This window comes from Orbicella faveolata, unplaced genomic scaffold, assembly GCF_042242905.1.
Source record: "Orbicella faveolata isolate gen_17 unplaced genomic scaffold, um_ofav_v1 contig_47, whole genome shotgun sequence".
Classification (NCBI taxonomy): Eukaryota; Metazoa; Cnidaria; class Anthozoa; order Scleractinia; family Merulinidae; genus Orbicella; species Orbicella faveolata.
In genome coordinates, this window is record NW_028301577.1 from 20,488,756 (window position 1) to 20,510,628 (window position 21,873).

At 41.0% G+C, this 21,873-nt stretch overlaps 1 protein-coding gene and 1 pseudogene across 4 annotated transcripts; both read left to right on the forward strand.

The window, feature by feature from the left end:
* The first annotated feature begins 1,886 nt into the window (after positions 1-1,886).
* LOC110047691 (transmembrane protease serine 9-like) lies at positions 1,887-12,658 on the forward strand (annotated as a pseudogene). The gene is made up of 9 exons (XR_016204365.1): positions 1,887-2,690; positions 3,847-4,242; positions 5,290-5,496; positions 6,150-6,400; positions 7,312-7,611; positions 8,657-8,828; positions 9,731-10,372; positions 10,838-11,044; positions 11,360-12,658. The product of XR_016204365.1 is annotated as a transmembrane protease serine 9-like (transcript).
* A 1,439-nt stretch (positions 12,659-14,097) lies between these two features.
* Positions 14,098-21,180, forward strand: LOC110047591 (BTB/POZ domain-containing protein 6-like). Of its 3 annotated transcripts, XM_089279603.1 has the most exons (5): positions 14,098-17,303; positions 19,291-19,467; positions 20,003-20,066; positions 20,655-20,781; positions 21,099-21,180. In XM_089279603.1, the coding sequence occupies exon 1, from the start codon at positions 14,253-14,255 to the stop codon at positions 15,570-15,572; it is 1,320 nt and encodes a 439-aa protein (XP_089135729.1). In that variant the 5' UTR covers positions 14,098-14,252; the 3' UTR covers positions 15,573-17,303; positions 19,291-19,467; positions 20,003-20,066; positions 20,655-20,781; positions 21,099-21,180. The 3 variants fall into 3 exon arrangements, with proteins under 3 accessions (XP_089135729.1, XP_089135730.1, XP_089135728.1); XM_089279604.1 differs by lacking the exon at positions 20,655-20,781 and having other exon boundaries at positions 20,003-20,096; XM_089279602.1 differs by lacking the exon at positions 20,655-20,781.
* Positions 21,181-21,873: the final 693 nt, after the last annotated feature.

Sequence of the window (21,873 nt, forward strand, 5' to 3'; positions counted from 1 at the left end):
CTGTTGAAACGACAGGTAGATAAGGCACCAAAGAAAAACATTTGATTCCCTTTTACAATGGCGATATATTGCCAATTACGCCTTTAATGGATTAAAACAAAACCTGACGAAAAATCATTTACTTAGATCGGGATAATGTCCAGTTTTTATATCCTAAGTTATCACAATTAATATTAAAAGTGGTTCTTCAATCATGGGACTTGAACAGTCGGTTGAAACATCAATTTCAATATTTCAGTCAGTATAATACAGTTCGTTCGGAGCATTTGCTCTCTTGTCTTGATTCAATTACACTTACCTTCAGATGAAAATCTGACCTTCTTTATTTCAGCAAATCAGGTTTGCCGAGATTCTTGGCCTTTTTTTAAAAAAAAGCGTTTTCAGCAGTTATCACTAAATTTCAGGAGTCGAAATGCTGGCCCTGGTAAGCGTTGCTTTGTAGTTGTGTTAACTGACCTGCGAGCTGTCGTAGCGGAAGGTTTTTCCAAGTTACATTAGCGGTCCAATTGAATTTAAGCCAATACTTCTAGCAGAGTTGACGACGATTTTGCTGTCCAACAGGACCAAGGCATATTGACCAGGAGATCTAAATGAAACAAAGTCTAAATTAAAAGAGATGTTCAAAATAATTCTGTTACAAAACGTTCAGAATACAAATGAGCCACCTTATAGCAGGTATGAAATTCTAAATTCAGGTTTGTTTTGATTTTTTAAGCCTAAACTCAAATCTTAAGTATACTGGTAACACAATTTATTCAATCTATTTATTATACTTTTCGATCATATTTGTCAGTGAATCTGCTCGCGAAATGCGTGGCCTATATTTCAGCGATTGTACATCTTAGTTAATAGTTCCATGTTGAAGACGAGAATTAGATCTTCATTCTGTGCTGAAATGGCAGCTGAAAAACAAATAAACTGGTCCGTGGTGAAAGGCGCATTCTGATTGGTTCCCTGAGCGGTCCGAGTCTTGCGATATGGACCGCCAGGACAAACTGCTGACGAATTATTTTTGTAGATCTCACACTAGTTTAAAAACAGCTGTAAAGATAGCCACGATTACATTTCTCCTTCTCAAGAACACGTACGGGTTTAGAGTCAAAAGTTGTTTTCTGTTTTTCGGTACTATTTCTGAATTTAAAGCTGATTTCGAAAACCGACTTTTCGACAAGTTTGACTTGCCTTCTTCAGGAATTGAGAAAAATAAAAGTCACTATGGTGGACTGGTGTTTTGCTTTGCTTGGTAACCACTATCTGAGGCATCTCATGACGGTTACGTGAAATGTAAGTCTTGGCGAAAATGCGCGGCAAACTGTAGCAAAAAGACGCGTCATTCATGAATATAAAAAAAATCGACGGTTTGTCAGCAACTCTTTGTGGCTCTGCCTGACTCATCATGATCACTTGTGACGTCAAGGAAAGAATACTTTGCAAACGAATTCAAGGTAAGACTGTATGACTTGATTTCCTATGAAACCCTTCTTTGCTACGTGTTTTTCTTTTTATTAGTTGGTTTTCGTCTGGTATTTAAATTATAGATTCACTCGTGATTGACAGTTCGAAAACCGTTAACAGCAGGTGCGTGGTTTCACACTCTAAAGAAGGGAAGCTAGCCAGTGTCTCCCATCTTGGCTTGACTCCACCGACTGTTCTGTGACTATGGGGAAAAAAAAACGAGAAACAATTCTAGACCACTCTATCAAAACAAGAAAAGGATGAGACTGGTCATGGCTTTCATCAAAATTGATGAAAACCAGTAGAGTTACTGAAGAATACGCGAGGGCTCGGGGGTGCTCCCGATATGTAAGCCATATAGGTATGTGGGGTGCCTTACTTGAAGTGTTTGTTTGCACATAGATCAGGATATTTTCAGTTATAACTATTTTTTATCATTGTTTTTATTTATTCTCTGACAAACCTGCTGAAACCCTTTACTCCTTGAGGATGAGAAGGAACTCAGAAACCACAGAAAAAGTGATCGTCTAAGTTCCTGGCTTAGCACCACTTAGCAGGGAGAAACTAAGTTTAAGCCACACTCTGGGTTTCTCTCAAATTCCCCTACGATTACCTCCGTCACTATTCTTTTGGTTTGTCTCCAGGGATTTTTCCCTTTTAGGTCAGACTTTTTCCCTTGCGTGTTTCTACCCCAATTATTGCGTTCTGTATTGTCATAATGGCATGTAGTTTATTATTGTTTTTTTCAAGTTGATAAAAGACTGTTGTTTTCACCTGAGTTCAAGCCATCAAGGACGTGCAATGTTTCTATTTTAGATCTCGTTACAAAGGACTTCGGGTCAAGTAGGTCAAGTGGAGAATTAGAAACTGAAAGGTCTGAAAGCGGTCCCCAGCATACTCCGTACCGCTATCTTGCGAAACCGAAACTTCATGTTACATGTAAATCCCTGACATCATCGGGTCACAAGACGTGCACTAGCTCCGTAAATCATTTGGCTGCAAAGTTCTCCACGTAAAGTCTTTTGTTTTTGCGAGCTATCAAAGCATACTTCAGTCCAAAGACTTTCCGTTTTTTGAACCCTTTTCTAGAGCCAGCTGAAACTACTCGAGTGTCCTCGTGTAGGTGACACACTATACACTGTACAAAACGCGTCTCATGCGATTGAAGTACACTATGTCGAAGGTCCAAGTTCTCTTCTGCGCTTTGTCGTTGTTCGCGATGACTTTGGTTGTTGGTAAGTGGATTAGGATCAATAATCTTGCTGACAATCCATGTTGCGTTATTGCAAATGAATTATGGCCTTTTGGGAGGGTCCTACGTCTGACAAAATTGGAAGTTGAAAAGGAAGGAAGATACACAACTCAAAAATGAAATAGACCACCGATCACTGATCAGTAAATTTGCACTGATGGCTACTGATTCATGTGATGAATGAGGTCTTGCTGAGTGACGCCATGCTGCGTTTCAAATTAGCATAAAGTTTTAATTTCATTGTTGAAATTTTATCTTCCGGTTGGGCGCCTTTTCAACGAAGATTCCTTGTGGATACGTTAACCCCGAGGTCGGCTAAATTTAACTTTATTGTTTGTTTGTTTATTTGTTGTCAATGCCAACTGTTTCTAATCTCTTGAAAGTATTTTTATCGTGATGTTGCATTCTCTGAAGCCAAAATCTCCTCTAAAAAAATCCTTCGCCTTCTGATCGTAAACGCGAACCGAAAGAGCACTTCCTGTTTGGAGGCTATAGAACCCAGTCCCTACTGCGTGCAAGATCCTAAGAGCTAACAGGGGCTCCTGCTCAACGAAATTAACGCGGAACCACGCATAATTATACGTTGTTTTTTAAACAGTGACATAACTATAGTGACGTCACCTGCCGGTTTTAGCGCGTCTTTGGTGCAGACGTCTTTCTCGGAAGTAACTAACCGAAGAAGCCAGTTTAAATTCAGGCTAAACTTGTTGAAGAACTTCAGTAAGCCCTCCGGACTGCGACCCGAGTTAACACTGACTTTCCTTCGTGTTTGCATCACAATATATTGAATGACAAGCCGCATCTATTTACAAGTACTTACAAATTGCCTTGTCTTTGATCGTAAAGTTCGTCATAACATTGTCCTGGTAGTCTGCGGGTCCACCCAATGTAAATTCGGCCTTTTTGACAACGACGGAAAGCCAAAACGATCAAGGGTAGAAGAACAAGTAAAAGTGCGAGCAAAATCTGAGACTATTTTACCGAAAACTATTCCCAAACTTACAGCGTCATAAAATCCAAACTAAGTAAAATAACTCAAAACCAAAACGCAGAAACATAATTTCTATAACTAACCTTTATTCCATCCACGGATAGTCCTGAAAACCGGCTGAAAGTCAAAATTTCATTTTCACATTCAGGCAGCTCACAAGGGCCAAACAAGTGTGACATTGCAGTCCAGGGACACAAACATTGGATGCTTGTCAGCTGGACAGTCAACGTCGCAATGCTCACCCGCGACCACTACAAGGAGATATGTTTTGGAAAAGTCTCCAAGAAAATGCCATTGAGTCTCCTGTGTTGGAGCAAAGCCACAAACGCATTTGTCTTTCCGCCGCTCACTGAGTCATTATCCACCTGGCGTAAGAACAATCTCAGGAAACCTCGAGCAAAGAATTACCGCGATGGCTTTTTCACCGTGTCGGTGGAGATGAGCACGAACGATAGTTTTGGTCTACTGGTATACTGGGAGATAAACTGGGCCGGTCTCCACAACAGGGTGATCGATGAAATGCTTTACTGTACCTACAGAGTCGGTATGTAGTAACTGAGGTCGTCTCGCTTAGAAGTATATATCAAGGATTCTGGCCTCACTTAGGGTATTCACGACGAGACGCCACTATTTTTATCTGTCGAAGTATCTGTTAGGGTGCACTCCAAGAAATAATAATAAAAAACGCTCCTATTTCCGTTTTTACGTTCAATTTCCTTTGGTCTCTCGAATCCGGTCTACTAGCGCGGGCTCCTTTTCCTGAACAGCGGCCGGTAATCAAGCCTATTTCGTTTTAAGTGGTATCTCTTAAGGATCAAACAAAGCTCGACCCACCGGCACATCCAGATTGATCTCCTTTGGGGGTTTAATTCAAATTTTCCTACAAGCATCCCCGACCTTTTCATATGGAATGTTTCCTCCCGGATTCTGCAAAGTGGTAACAATACAGTCCACGTACTGAGGTTGTTCTGTTAGTCAACGTACGACAGAAACCAAATAATTCACAAAAAACGAAATCATGCGTTGTGGGACCTACTTTGCTAAGTTTGAAACCGGGAGCTTCTGTACAAAGACTATCAGCCTGCGTTTTCTCAGTTCAGCGAATCGTCAACGAAGCGCGGCCGATCGAGTTCACTGTTGCTCACACAAATCGACCGAGGGCGTGTAATCTCTAATAGTTTTAGACTGAACATTAAGGATAGCAGTCTAGAATCTATAAACCTAGGAATTTCCGAGCCAAAGATAAAGGATTATTTTCCTTTTCAAGGCTTCAAAGGCGTGATCCTCCGTCTATCAGCGAATAGACAACGATGAAGAACCAATCAAATTCACCAATTTTCAATAGATCGGGAAGAGTGTCTATCAAAGCACGATGGACACTAGTCTAGTGGAACTGTATTATTATCAGAGTACTTCGTGAAGTTGTGTATATTTCAGACTGAGCATTGTTGTACAGGTCCAAATAAAAGTTTTTCTGCTTAAAATATTACAACAGAATACCAAACGTACAACCTCGTAAAGCTGGCTCCTACTTCAGATAATTTTTGGCTTATTAATTATTTTAATTTGTTTTATTCTATTCCGATGATAGAAAGCTTTGACTGCGGTAAGAGGCGACCTCTTTCCAGAATAATTGAAGGCACGAACGCAAACCCAGGGGCGTGGCCATGGCAAGTGTCATTAAAACATCGATATAAAGCACATCTGTGTGGAGGGTCGGTGATTGGTCCGAGATGGATCCTCACAGCAGCTCACTGTTTCGATCATTTCAATCTGACAGATTTCACCATTACTGCAGGTAAAATTAATCGCCTTTTTGCACTCATAAAGTGTTTTTTTTGTAATCAAAATGGTAGCGCCCACTTTGCCATTTTAACAGTTTAAAGTTCCGGCTAAATGATAAAACATTTTCATTTAACATCGTGCTCCGTTAACGGAAAAAAAATTCGTTTGGTTAGCTAAATTCTAGTCCAGTCAAAGATAAGTCACATTTTGGTTCTAACGCAAAATTATGGTATTACAGTTTCATCTAACAAGAAGGCACATCGTTTACTTGGGGCCGGTCTGGTGCGGATTTAGAGGGGGATTCCCGAAATTAAAGAAAATAAGACATTATAACAAGCTGACTTGGACTCTTGGCTTAGAATGCCGGGAAATCCCAGTTCTGAGGACCTCACTTTTAAAAATTTTCCGGGGGAGGATGCCCCCGACAGGGGACCGGTCTTCGGCGGTCCCTATCTCAAGCCCCATTTTCTAAACTCCTATATCCGCCCCAGGGGGTCGGTTTAGTCCAAATGCAAATTTCATGACAAGGAAAGTTTTTCAAATTAGAGCGATATGTTTTTTTGGCATATACTTAGCTACATTCACAAACACATTTCGCCGTTCACAAGGACATTCCGCCAATTTGACAATATTTAATTTTATTTGTTATTGGTTGTTTCAAACCAGGTGAACACCATCTCCGTACATCTGATGGCTTCGAGCAAGAAGTTGCCATCGAAAGAATCTTCAAGCATCCTCGCTATAACGTGACCTGTAGATACAACTACGATGTGGCATTGTTGAAGCTGAACAGGACACTGAAATACAACAACAGGGTGGGACCTGTATGCCTCCCAGACTCGGAGTTTGCATCTGGTTCTATCTGCCACATCACTGGCTGGGGAACAACTGGCCCCGGTGCTAAGAGGCTTTCAAAGGTACTCTTAAACTTGTTCCCAGGGCTTTTCCGAAAATCCCTAAGGGAGGTATGGTGCCTATATTATGGCTCCGCCCACACTACGCGCAACCTCGTTCCCAGGGTCTTTTGGGAGAGACCCTGGGAACGAGGTTGAATACGCCGGAGAAATTTGAAAACCCAACAATCAGCGGTCATTTTGGATTTGTGTTTAAGGTAAACTCAGACGGGAAATCACCTGATTATTGTGACGTCGTCATTTTCGTAAAGCCCCGTTTCCAAAATGTTTTCCGTCGCAAAGCCAGCGTTTCAAATTCCTCCAGTTTGAAGAGTGTTTTCGAAAAGCTCCGTTTCCGTGACGGATTAGTGTGGACGGCAGGCCTAACCGTAGAAATAAAGCTCCGTTTTCGTGACGGATTAGTGTGGACGGCAGGCCTAACCGTAGAAATAAAGCTCCGTTTTCGTGACGGATTAGTGTGGACGGCAGGCCTAACCGTAGAAATAAAGCTCCGTTTTCGTGACGGATTAGTGTGGACGGGTCCTAAGTAATCAGGTTGCTGCAGGTATGTTGATGAGAAAGGGACATTCCTAGGAAAAGAGATGGAAACTGGCAAAAATCATCTATGTCCTGACCCCGATGATCCAAAGAATATAAAAGTACGGTTATTCCTACAGACCTACATAAGACAACTGACCCATGTGTGGTAGTTTTGTCGTTGAAAATGATTTCTTATGCTTTTTGCCAATTATTGTTTGGTCTTAATAATCCAGGGCTTTCTAATTTACTGCTTGTTGAACGTCTGGAAAGCAATTCTTAAAAGGAACTTGCATTGCATTAGTTTCACAGTAGAAAAAAGTACATTGAATTGCAATCATAGAATATCGGTGACAAATGATCTACTTGAAGCTATGTCGTATTTAATTATTCACCAGACTTTAAAGCAAGCCAGACTCCCCCTCGTGCCAAGAGACACGTGCAAGAGAAGCTACAGCGACTTCCGGTCTTCAGGCTATTGCGTCACGAGACGCATGCGCTGTGCAGGTTACGCTCGAGGTGGCGTTGACGCCTGTAAAGGTGATAGCGGAGGACCGCTGGTCTGTCAAAGGAATAGAAAGTGGTATCTGATGGGCGTGGTCAGTTGGGGTGCTGGGTGTGGATCAGTCGGACGATATGGAGTGTACGCTGATGTGTTGAGGCTCAAGAGATGGATTCAGGAAACAATACAAGATGCATAATCAAAAGGAAAATGGTTCTCCCGCCAAAATCGTTTAATTGCTGTGACGGGCTCGATATTCTTGGATTTCACATGACGTCATCGTCGCCATATTGGATGACATTTGTTTGTGTCATCCAACATGGCTGCCACGCCTTTGTCATTTGAATCACTCGGGACCGATTGCAGACCGTGAATTGTTTTGTTAGCTACCTTAGCCTCGTCCCCAGTCGCTTGACGTAGGTTTTTACTCGTTCCCACTCTCTTGTCTCTCCCTCCATTAGCATTCAGTTTACCCCTCGGCTCTTTTATCTTTTCTCCTTTATCTTATCTCGCACCAATCCCTTGGCCTGCGTGACTGATCAAAACTTACCAAAGAATTTACAGAAAACCTACAAAGTGGGCTAGACTTTTCAGAGAAGTTGCTTCAAGCAATGAAATAGGTGCGATGAAGTTCATTAATTGTGGTAAGAGCTGTATTCGGTGAAACAAAACTCTGGAATGAAATATCGGCTCGATCAGAATTGTAGCAAGGGTCAAGATTCTGAATACCAAAACAAATAAATTGAATGGAATGGTTAGTTAGTTGTAATGGCGCTTATATTTTTACTGATGGGTTCTTTTATGTACGTAGTATGAAAACATGTTGATCTCTAGCGCTTTGATCAGGAATTGGCGCGAAATAAGGTCAAAAGACGAAATATGGCTGTTAAAAGATTTTAAAACAATACGTTTAGGGATTGGTAGTTTTGGATATAAATGCAAGACGCGTAATCTTACTAGGTTCAGTTTATCAGTCAACCAATCATAGTTCTTTTATACACTTTAAGTGTTAATTATTTTTTACCTTATACGTGAGATGAGTATTTCTTGTAACCTTGTGTTATATAACGTACGCAGCTTAGTTCTGGAAAGTAACTTGTCATTTGTATCAAAAGTGTTATTAAATACTGTATATAACACCCTTTCTTGCAGTCGTTCTTAATTACATCTATCAGATCCTCTTAAAAGAAACTCTAAGCTAAGTAGCAATAAGTCAAATGATAGAGGTTTTGATTTCATAGTATCACAAACATTTTCGGTATATACAATTTCCACGCCATTTGCTTCAAGCGCTAGTGCTAAATATGTGTACTTTTGAGAAGGGATACCGAGGCCTGAAAAAGCACTGGCTTGTAAACTTGATGACACTGTTGATTTTTGCATCTTATCATTATGGAGTATTCGCTCAGTCAGGTAAGAATCACATACAGTGCATCGTCATCTTGTATGGTGGAAATGCTCTGATCAATTCTGAGTTCTTCTTAATCTCTAGCCTTTACCGCGATAAATTGTCGCTAATCTTTTACTTTTATCCATTTGCACAGTTGAGACAACTTTGAATTACTGTGCAATTGTCCATCTCTACGATCAAGCTAATGTAAAAGGGAGTTTTATGTATGCGATGAAAGGTTGGCAACTGTTCATAGTTGTCGACTTGTGTGTCACGGCTTCGTCGCTACGCGACACCACTCAAGCAATTCAGCATTGAATTTGGACTTACACGGTAAATACGAGAATGTCTTTTCTCCGGCCCAGCCAGCCGCCTTTGCGACGGTAACGCTGTCTCAAAATCGAATCTAGCGTATAGAAATGGAAAACATTTTCTCCGTGTTTCAATCGAGTTATAGACTGTAGGAAACGTAAAAAGTTTGGGGTGAACTCGAAAATCGAAAATTGCCGTGCAAACACAGGTATCTGCTACATCCTCGTGTTTCCGTAGCATTGCTCGTTCTCTCCCAGTCCTCGGAGGAATTGAACCCCGGCCGGCAAAAATTGAAGCGACGAAAGTTTAACTGTCCCTGGGGTCTTCGAGGATGCGTTATCCCAAATTTTCACTCGTGCTAACTGAGTCTATGGATTAATTAGAACACGCTTTGTTAGACAGGACATGTTAATGCCGTTAATTAAAAGCAGAATACATTTTGTTAATCCATTAAAAGATTATTTTGCTGTCTTTTTCTCGCGGTATTTTTTCTAAAAGAAATAGAAATCATTCTCTTTGTGTTTCTTGAGTTATAGAAACACTGTTGCAAACGTACGTAACCTATGATAAAGGTGAAACTTTAACCTAAAAGGTTCTTCTTTCATTTTATAAGGAGCTGCAACAAGCTGCCCTGGTCTAAAAAGAACACATTTGGCTTCAAAGGATGGAGAGTACTTCATATATGCCACGACCAAGTGTAATAACCCGATCAAGGTTTATTGCTTTGCCATGAATACCAGTTACCCCAAAGAATTCATTACATTGCCAGCTGGTATCGACAAGAACTACGCTTATGCGTACGGTAGACGACTACCTGCCAGACCCTTCTACGCGAGGTACAAGTGTAACGGAAGACCAGGAAAAGTTAATTATTCTGGAGCCGGACTGACGAAGTTCCGTAAAGTACGCTTAGATCTCGCCAGAATGGCAATCGTCCGGGACGATTTCACCTTTGCAGAGTCGGAACTGTTCGGACGGAGAATCGCTTATGGATCGGCGGGCGATTGCTACTCGATGCATTTCGGTGGTTCATGTAGGAGGGGGCACTTCAAGATCGACCTGACCCACACTGGCTTGCGCTTAAAGCCATCGGTAGAATGGCAAGCAATAGGCTTCCCTCCTGGAATTGAAATGCATGATTACAAAAGATCGAAAAATGGAACTTTGGTTTCCGCAAAATGTGGTGGCTGGTGTGGCCGTTGCAGGCCCATCGGAGAAATGTTGGTAGAACAGACCGATTGTAGGAAACACGCAGGTGATATATTGCTTTCACCCCTCCCTCACTTACGAAAATTTGGGTGAACCCGAGAACGACTGTGTGCAAACTCTCGCCTGCGCCTCGAGTTCCCATAACATTTCTGTTTCTCCACAATTGAACTTCCTCCCTTGTTTGTCTATAAACTAGATAGAAACGTGGAGAATATTGTCTGGAAAGGGGGTATTTCGGTGCAAATTAATACCATCGTGCTCATTTAAGCGTGCTTTTTAAGATTTTAGTTTTTTCGTTCTTAATCAGTTGGTTGTGAAAAATATCTTTTGTCGGAAAACGTAATGACGTCAAAATTGATACAAGGCTAGGGAATTGATACAAGTCTGGAATACAGCGATGAAGTTGAAAACGAAATTCAACAAATTAGTAGTCGTGGTTCACGTTCTGTTCACAAACTCCCTATTATCATCATCATACCACATGACAGGTTTTGTCTTTTTTTTTTAACAGAAAACGTGACGTGCGGTTTAAGACCGCCCGATTCCAGGATTGTTGGGGGTACAGGCACAAATCCCGGGGCGTGGCCATGGCAGGTGTCAATAAAACATCGATTTGTGGGACACCTGTGTGGAGGGTCTGTTATTGGCCCAAGATGGATCCTCACAGCTGCCCATTGCTTCGATAAATTCAGCCCAACAGACTTCACTATAATTGCGGGTAAAAGAGCTAAAATCACAATCACGATATTATACCATGTTCTACAAATAACCTTGGTTAAATACAGTGATTCAAGCTCTAATAACTTTCGAAGCACTCAGGTGATAGTAAGGTGCGATATGGAGCAGTGAAATGCGCGCGGCGCGGCTGAGAGCTCCCTTGTTTAATTGTCATTCAAAGGAAGCAATCGTCGTGTAAACAACGCCATCTGTGATCAAGAGAAACAGTTTTCTAGCCTAATGTGGCTTAATGAAATTTATCTTGTTTTAAAATACAAGTTTGACTGTGTTTAATTTATTTTTGCATTCAACCCAGGTGAACATCATCTCCATACAGCTGATGGCTTCGAGCAAGAAGCTGCCATCGAAAGATTCTTCAAGCATCCTCGCTATAACGTGACCTGTAGATACAACTATGATGTAGCATTGTTGAAGCTGAACAGGACACTGAAATACAACAACAGAGTTGGACCTGTATGTTTTCCAGAATCAGACTTCCTTTCTCGTTCAAACTGCTTCGTCACTGGATGGGGAACAACAGAACAGCCCTCAAAATCCATCTCAGATAAGAAGCTCAACTAAGCTAGGGAAGGTTAAAAATACAGGGAAAATCAGAAAAAGACAAGAAAAAGGAAATACATATGGACTTGATACTAATGTGTCTAATGTTTATCCCTCAAATCAACAGATACTGAAAGAAGCTAAACTTACCCTCGTGTCACATGATACTTGTCAGAAAAGTCTCATTGATTTAAGACGTTTTGGTTATTGCGTCACAAAACGCATGCGTTGTGCAGGTTACGCCCGAGGTGGTGTTGACGCCTGTAGAGGTGATAGCGGAGGACCGCTGGTCTGTTACAGAAAAAGCAAGTGGTATCTGATGGGCGTGGTCAGTTGGGGTGCTGGGTGTGGATCAGTCGGACGATATGGAGTGCACGCTGATGTGTTGAGGCTCCAGCGATGGATTCAGGAAACAATACAAGACGCATAAGCAAAAAACGAAGAAAAATAATGTTTTGTACAGGACATTTACTGCCGATGAAGTGGTTAAGTATCCGTCAGCTAGTGGAGGAAAATAAACAAGAAACTGTTCATGAAGGGACCTTCATTTAGAAATCAGGAAATATAGTTCTACCCCAAAAAAGTGTCTTAGCTGTAGGTGCCATTACCTAGAGTTTTAAATTTCGAAATATCATTCATTCCCTCGTATGTTCGGCCGCTTTAGAGAGCGGATTTCACGAAGATTGCACGTAGGATTTCAGGTAGGAACAAGGAAGTTTAAGAAGTTAGAAGGAATTAGCTTTCGTCGGGCACTTTGTAAGTATCACAACGGTTGCATAAGTCCTTTTTTTTCCTGGAATTTTCACTTTCTTTTTGGTCATATCACTGCAGGGTCAGTGGCAGCCTCGTTGGTGCACCGGGCTTTTGAAATTCCGAGAAGGCATGGGAACGAAGGTGTGGGTATTAGGCTTCAGATTACCCTTATAAGATATACATGTAAGGTCCAATTTGATCAGTTTAGCTTTCCGAAGCTCAAAAGGGTCGACAAAGGAGACTGAGCTTAAGATTTCAAATTTGAAAATTGTCAAATAAACGCAAATAGAAATTCTAATAAGGTGCCAAACCTTTAGTTGGGTTACACCGTCCGCGGTATCGTAAGAGGTAACCCTGTAAGTACGATAAGAGGGCATTTGACGTGGCGGAAAGTGCAGTGTCACCAGCTCTGAATACGTGTCAACTGGTATCCCATTCTTACGCAAAAATGGAGAGAAGTCATGGAAACGTTGAAATGATAACAGCTTTGCTTTCGTTGTCGATACATTTGATATTCTGAAAGTAGCGACCGTTGTTCAGTTATCAGCCTTCTCCTATGGCTACTTTCCATTTAACTGTAATTGCGTAAAAGATTTAGAGATACACATCACCGGCACATAAATGTGGGAATCAGAATAATCGATGTAATGTTCTCCGTATCTCTCCATTCGGTCAAAAAAACTTCAAACCTTAGGTCACTTCTTGCGACGGGTCCCGGCCTACTCTGTAAGTCTGCAGACGAACCAAGTGGCCCATTAGGCCGGCACGAATCTCTTGTTTCAGTAGCATGAAGCGACTAGGAGTATTTCTGCTCTTCCCTGGATGGGATGCTAGTCCATCGCAGGGTTACCCCCGACATTAAATTCATCGGTACCCATTTATACTTCTGGGTGGAGAGAGCTTACCCAAGAACACAACACAATGCCCCTTGCTAGGGCTCGAACACGGACCGCTCGATCCGGAGACGAGCGCACTAACCATGAGGCCAACTCACCTCCCACTCCCTACTCTGGGATGGTCATTATTTTCGGCACTTTGCTGCGGAACTTTACTTCATGTCCACTCGAACCTCTCTTTACGGGCCCCCCTCTTATGCGGACTCTTAAATTCTGTTAGTTCCCTTGGTCCCATCCAAATGCCCATATGTTCTTTATAAAAAAAAAACCCTTCTATAATACGGATCCTCTTTAATTCGACGACGCACACTAAATCTCGTCTCCAGAGGTGTGTTACTGGTGTGAAGATAAGGGCAACAAGTGACTCGGAACTTTACGACGGCCCTGATAACACACCACAAGATATGACAGCTAAGGATCACCAGGTCAACGTCTTTTTATGAGACCAAGGCAATTAGTCTACTGACTAGTACGTTTTTTTCAGGAAACTAGAAAATGCATGGTACTTTCGAACTTGGGGTGAGGGCGGGGGGGGGGGGGGAGAGGGAGCGGTGACCGTTCTTGCCCGAAAAAAATACACAATGCCCGAATGCGTGGGTGTTGAAATCGGGATGCAAACGCATTCAAATTGCATGAAAAACAAAAGCGTTTACAATTCTCACATCTAATGAAAACTGGCGTAGTAAATTCCAAAACTAGTTATATTGAAAGCTTGCATACTCAATTACCTCTATCGACAGTCTCAATTTTTGTCAATTTCTTCCCGAGCAATTACAAAATTTCCTTAGTTGGGGAGGGGGGGGGGTGGGGGGGGGGTAACCAGACAGAGACCAAACTGTACACCAATCAGCGATGGTAATATAGTTCACCGTAAGCATTCTTGCTATCTTTTTATGCCCCGCTGCCGCCCCGCTGAGGTCTAAGCAGCTCGTCTTGAATATTTGCCCTGATCGGCCCTTATTTCAGCTTATTATTTGCACTCCAGCCTGTACAGGAACGATGCCTGTTGCCCGGGAGAACTGGCAAACAACAAGACCAGCTGTCAGAGAAAGAAGCAAATATATTTTTAACAACGATCTCTTTAGTGATGTGAAGTTTGTCATTGGTAAGAAGGATGGTCAAGGTAGACGAGGTAAACGAAGAAAGCTACAGATTCCTGCTCACAAGTTAGTGTTGTCGATTGGCAGTCCTGTGTTTGAAGCCATGTTTTACGGCAAGTTGGCGGAGACTTCAAACTCTATTGAACTGCCTGACTGTGACTATGAGAGTCTGTTGGAGTTGTTTCGTTTCATGTACAGCGATGAAGTGAAATTGAACGGAAGTAATGTGATGGGAGTGTTGTATTTGGCGAAGAAATACATGGTGCCTTCACTGGCTGATAAATGCATGGAATATCTGGAAGATAACGTAGATCCAACAAATGTTTTCAGCATCCTTTCGTCTGCTGAGAAATATGAAGGGAAAAAACTGGTGGATCGATGCTGGGAAGTGATTGATAAACAAACAGAAAAGGTTGTGAAATCAGATGAGTTTGGGGCAATTAAGAGATCTGTTTTAGAAACGATAGTCGTAAGAGATGGTCTCACGATTGAAGAGATCGACCTGTTTGAAGCTGTTGACTCGTGGGCGACAAAGGAATGTGAGAGACAAGGTTTAGCAGCAGATGGTGCATCAAAGAGAAGAGTTCTTGGAGAAACCCTCGTCAAAGCACTCCGTTTTCCAACAATGAAGCAGAAAGATTTTGCTAGTGTCGTGTTGGACAGCAAAATTCTAACCCCAGACGAAATCGTTACTATTGTCAAATGTCTGAATTCAGTTTTGACGTCTCCAGCGGGGTTTCCAGAAACCAGAAGACCGGGTTTTAACGTAAATATTCAAAGATGTTGTACATACGACAATTTCTCGACTACTTCGTTTTCGCGCTCATCTTTTACAAACAGCTGTACTTGTATCCTTGATTTCTCTGTGGACAAAGATATAAGATTACATGGGGTCTGCCTATTTGGACGTGAAAATTTGAATCACTTTATAGATCTAGCCATAAAGGACACCAACAAGAGACAAGTTATGGTATCTAAAAGTGGAGAGTTTTCTTCAAGCAGTTTAAGATGTAAAGCAGGTCTTTATAATGGTTTTGAAGTTATGTTTGACAGGGGCATTGCTTTGGTGAAAAACACCCTGTACTGTATACAGGCTAAAGTAACTGGCCTCGTTAAAAGACGGCCTTTTGGAAGAGCCGTTGATCATGTTCATTGTTCAGGTGTAACATTTGCATTTAATGATCAAGAACAGTTTCCTGAATTACTTTTCACGCTGTAGTCCTCCATGGTAATACTAAAAATTATTGGATAAAAAGGGATCTTTTCATTTTTAATGTTGACATTGCTTTTCCCTTTGTGGACTTATGGCAAATTGAATTGACCATTGAAGCGTTTGTAACCTGAGATCAGGTATTTTTTTTTAGCTATAAGTGGAAAAAGGCAGACACCTGATCGCTGGTTAAAGCGTTTATTATCTCATTTTCTCATAATCATTTATGATTCGTACATTTTTAAGGAAGTCATGACAGTCACAGTTATGGGTTTTGGATATCTGATCTTAATGAGCATAGATTTTATGATTTCACTTCTTCATTTTCTCTTAAGTTTTACATGTAATTTGGATCAAGGTGATCAAAGACAGTGTGACATATTTTCAAACACCTCAAAGTCCATCAACAATATGTTGCGATGCATCATATTTTCAACCCTCTCAGTGTTTGGAAATAAGGTCAAACATGGTCTCTCATGTCTGATGTATCACCTCACTTATGTGTAGGAAACGAACAGTTTTACGTGGCTGGTGGATCTCTGGCATAATTATATTTCCTATCCTTATTTTGTTTATCATTGCTTGCAAGCATTTCCTGATCTAATGTAGCTGGGCAATATAGACAAGGGGAGGGATACGCCCAAAGTTGGGTTTAGAGGAGCCAGCAAGACAGATGTTAGAATAGGCCATTAATACCAAAAACATGCAGAAAAAACATTCCTCCTGTTGCATCATGTGTGTGGATGTGCAACGGGTGTTTTATATAGGGGCATGGATTAGCGAAGCTGGGGCGGCCAAGCAGAGTGCCATAACAGCTTCACATGTATGCATAGAAATAGAAAACCATGCAACTCTTTTGTTATGGTCAACATGGCTAGCGGCTTGGATCACAGGTGTGAGTTACGATCAGCTTGAACAAATTTCTCAAGACTTTCTACTTCAATACTTTCTGCATTAATGATGGGATCCAAGCGTTAGACCTTTTTTTGATCTGTTTGATTACATTATGTTATGTCTTTGCTTGTATATACACCTAATAATTTATTAGCCCTGATATCTAAGCTGCTCACTTGTTTTGATCTAACTGCATGACTGTGACTCTGAAAGTATTACTGTAGAGTCGAAATATTGTAACAACCTTCTGCACTGTGTTAGTAATAAACCAAAACTTGGTTTTCATCAAATGTTAACAGTCCTTGGACTCGTCTTGTTTATACTATATTCAAGACTATCATATAGTGTTGGATTTTAAGTTCAAGTATGAAGCATGCAGTAAGTTTGTGAAGTGTGAAAGAAGCCGGAGAGTTGCTTGAGGTGCAGGAGAGAGCGACCCTAGCTTTTTGAGTGCTCTCCAAACCTGCCAAGTGCATGATCAACCTTGTTCCCAGGCTCTTTCTCCTCTGCCTCTTATTGGGAGTCTGGGAACGAGGTTCGTGCATGGTGATGCAATGTTTACGTAAACTGAAAATGATAGCTCAGCTTTGCTTGCTATGCACAATGTTAAATCACTCGGGCTGTGATAGATTTATCCTGCCATGTGGGAAACAATTTCTCAAGAATAAGAAGTAAATAACCTTTTAATTTTTTTTTTTTTTTCTTGTCCATGACACCCCAAATCTTCTAATTTGTTTTATTTTTAATATTATAGATGCGAGTTACAAGGCTTGACCATGTCAGGAGAAGTTTTCAGTGCAGCTTTATTTCAATTCTGTAAAGTAACAAAACATTGCTCAATGAAAGGTAAATAATGACTTACAAAAATGAATAAATGTAGAGATAAACCATGATCAAATCTGAGTAATCTTGTCTAATCTGAAGAATAAAAAGACCAGACAAATAGGATCAAAAATGTAGATAAACGTTTCAACAGTGTAAACAGCAGGGAAAACCAAGATGGCATAATCAACATGGCACTTTGAGGTAAAAGCTAATTTAGCTGCATCTTAGATGAAAGACAGGCTAAAATTAAGATCAAGTACCTTTGCTTGAACATGAAATGCTCTTAGCACACCAAGATAAAGATATCAACTGAACTGTTCAAAGAAGAGCAAGTTATAATTATTAGTTTTTAGCGACTTTTCCAAGACATGACAACAGAAATTCAAAATGTGCAGGTCCAGAAAATATCCATACTCCCCCCCCCCCCCCCACCCCCACACAGAAGGGATTGGAATTTCCTGGGAGGTAGGGGTTTCTGTAAGACCAAAAAATTTAAAGAAATGTGTGAATCTTTATTGGAATTTCAAGAGGGGTGAGGGGGGGGGGGGTCTTAGAAAAAATCCCTTCTGTGGGGGAGGTATGGATATTTTCTGAAACTACACAATGTCTGCAAGCCTTTTTGAAGTAGGCATCACAACCTTGTGCAAGGGTTTCATTAACATTTTCAGCAGGAGGGTAACTGGTTTTCACAGCCAGGCAAAATGTTTTGAACTGAACTTCTTTATAAGAGAAACTTTCCCCAAGATGATCAAAAAGCAGGCAAAAATTAATCATCCTCGTGGCCAGTCAATTTGCCTGGTGCTAAACCCTTAATGAAACCCCTGCCTTGTGCATGTGTAACCCATTGTATCACCCCTTTTATAGTTTCAGTGTGGGAGGCACGGCAGCCTCATGGCTACCTGACTGAGTGGTCCGGGACACAGGGTTTGAGCCCTGGCTGGGGACATTGTGATGTGTTCTTGGGCAAGACCCTTTACTCTTACAGTGCCCCTCCCCACCCAGATGAATTAATAGATACTGGAGAATTTAATGCTGGGGGTAACCCTGCAATGGACGAGCATCCCACCTAGGAATTCTTTTTTCAGTTCCTTGCCCCCAGGTGGGGGATTGGGCTTGATGTTAGTTGCCTCCTTATATCGCTTTTCTTGGTAAGAGATGTAGCTGCAGCCAATGATGTTAAGCGCATATCATTAGGTTCTCTTTCTATACAGTTTGTCTCGCTGCAAATCTGTGCTGTCTTTCCAGTGCTGTACACAGAGAGCACATTCCAGCATCCCACTCTGACTGTCTTCTTGGGGTTAGTCAATGTCCTATTCCACATGCAGGTGTTCTCATGGCTTTTACCTGCATCCCTCATACTGCTCTTACACGGAGATGAAGTCATCTTCTGCAAGACAGTAGGCCGTTGTTCTCTCTCCTGAATAGTTAGTGGCGCACTCGCTAGAGTGGCCTCGGCATCTATTTCTGGTTTCCGTAATCAATATGTTTTTATGGGTTGGAGGGGTTGGCCCCATGCCTAACCCCCAACTTGGAGGGCCGGGGTTTTCTGTTAGGGTTTCCTTCCCTTAGCCACAGGTTCCAGATATTTAAAGGTGCTGGAGTCTTGCCTCTTGCCATTGTCACTCAGCTACATTGTATTGCTACAGTGTGCTACCAGGGCCACCGAATGCAAAGGTGTGATATATGACTTGCTAGCAGAACCTTTTGAAGGTGGTAGACATTTCCTGGCACTTTTGAGAGCTATCTACAGTATTGGCAACAGAAGCTCACACAGGAACCTTTTATCAGCCTTTGACCCCATTCCACCTAGAGAGGAGTGGAAATATTCCTAGCCTTCTATTGCTACACAGAAACTGGAGATAAGCACTGGCCTGATGTGCCCTTATGTAGTAATTTTGCACTGTGAGAAAATACGATGCTGAGGTGGCAAAATGCTTTAATTTTTAATTATGTGTATGACACCCAAAATGTTCCAGTAATATCATAATTTGCTTTTATTTATTATTAGCCACAAGTTACCTGACCTGATTATGTAGGAGGAAAATGCAACACAGCTTCAATCCTAGACAGGTCCACGAAGTAATCTGAGGTCATGGTGGCTCGATAATGCTGTCAGGTCAAACAAACAGCTGCACCCATGAGGTCATCTGAGGTGCATGCTAACACAACATGGGAATCACTTCTTGTGAGTACTTTGATTTTTAGGATCAAGGGAAAATTGACCTTTAAAATTGTTGTGTTGTTTGATTTGGCAAGTAGCCTTCTCCTGGGTTTGCTTAGGTTCTCTATGTATTTAGTTTTATCTCGTGCTTGTTATCATGCTATGTTGATTTATCGGGAGCAGTTACTCAATTAATAATTAATCAAATGGCTCCTGACAGAAGCATATCATATGTTGAGAACCTTTTGACTAATAATCAACTCCTGCCAAAACTACACGTTTATTTCCTTTAATGGTTAAACGTTCAACACCTTCATAGGTAGAGGGCAGTCTTTTGAGAGGGGTGCTCAACTGAATAATCAACAGGGCTTCTGCTTGTTTTTAAAAGAGGAGGAACCTAAATTTGTTTTGGTGTTTTTCTATTCTAGATGAAGATGAATTGAAATAATGACAAGGAAGGAGCTAAAACTTTACAATTAATTACCAAACCTTTTTAAGATCAGTTATAGTGAATATAAATTACCTTGCTTAACATCTGTTGTTTTCTTTTTGTTCATAGATTTGATAAGCAAAGTGTTTCCCCACAGTGAAGTGGATTAACATATTGTTGAACAGTCAGTAAGGTGAGAGACACTCTTTATTTACATCAATGTGTAAGTCTTTATTTAAAGTTCTGTAAAAAAAATATCAATAAGAGTATGATCAGTATATCACATTTCTTCTTTCACATTAGAGTGGTTTTCAATTTAGTGTTGTAAAACCAAAACCAAACTAATTGCTTACCTGTTAGACTACTCAGCCAATCTGATACCATACTAAAACCAAAACCAAAACCAAAGTAACTGCCTGATTACTTTCTACACTCAATTCAAGACTGCTCTATCAATATAATTGGTTTTTAGGGTAACAGAAAATTGTTCATTTTACATAAACATGTAAATCTTTATGGAATGTTCCCTCAATATTAAAGAAAAGCAAAATGACCAGCATCAAATTTCTGACAACTGTCAATATAATATAATTAGTTTAAAGGTAAGAGAATAAGAAGGTCTTGGTATTTTACATTAACATGTAAATCTTTATTCTATGCTCTCTCAATATTGAAAAAAGAATAAATTAAAAAAGAATGGTTGGTTGGTTGGTCTGTCAGTTGATCAATCAATCAATAAATCAATAAGTAAACTAATTATAAAATAAATTATAATATTTAGAGAGGAAGCCACATCAGCCTTAGCTGGTTTTCATGCAGCTCCTCTGTCGTGGTCAAATTGGAATTTGGAGATGTTGGTTTTGGGGGTGGAAAACTGTGGGAACCTAGAGAAAAATCCTTTGAGCAAGGCGAAAACCAAAAACAAACTCAACCCACTTATGGCACCGAGAGGGAATCGAACCTGAACCAAATTGGTGGGAGACGAGCGCTCTTGCCACTGCTCCATCCCTGCTCCCCAAATCAATCAATCAATTAGTTAGTCAGTCAGTCAGTCAGTCAGTCAGTCAGTCAGTCAGTCAGTCAGTCAGTCAATCAGTCCGTCAATCAATTATTCAATCAATTCCTCACATTTATTCCATCATTCAGTTATTTATGACAGATGAAAGGGCTGACAAGGGTCTACTCTAGCTAAGCTAACTTGTATTTCTTTCATATTTCTCTACAGCATCAAGTCCCTGTGTTACAACTAGGTCCTCTTTCTGAGCGAGCACTTTTTATGGAGAAATTGACATGAAAATGATACACGCGCCCCCCCCCAAAAAATACCGTAGACATTTTGTGAAAGGAAGATGAATATTTAACAAACAAATTAAAAAAAGAGGTACTCAACACGACCCAATTTTCCTAATAAAGTGCTGAAGCTTCTGATCCTTGTGGTGCATTATTGCTGAACACGCATTAATTAGTAGACCAACTACATCCTTAGCCTGTGAAGGCAGACGATAACCGACAACTGTTAAGCGATCGCCAGAAATATGTCTGCATTTGCAGGCTACTATAGCCATGGTCAAACTTAAAACTGTATATTACACCCCCCCCCCCCCAAGAAAACAACAACAACAACAACAACAACAAAAAGTAACTACATATACTTGGACACCAGAAAACAGTTTCTATTTTTCCCTTTTCACTCGTGAATAGCGATAGCTGGGGGGGGGGGGGGGGTGGGAAATCCCATATGGAATGGACGGGGATGCTCGTCGTCTCGCTTAGGGGTGTAAATTTTGGATTTTGGTCTTGCTTAGGGTGTTCTGGGTAAAATGTCATTATTTTTAGCCGTCAAGGTTTCGTTAAGGGTTGCACGTGAAGAAATAACAAAACAGAAAGAATTTTGATTCTTTATATTTACTCAATTCATATAAACAAATTCGCCATCATTAAAAGTCACTGTACTTTTTTTTTTGTCTGTTTTATAAACTGGTCTCTTTCAGGGGTCTACA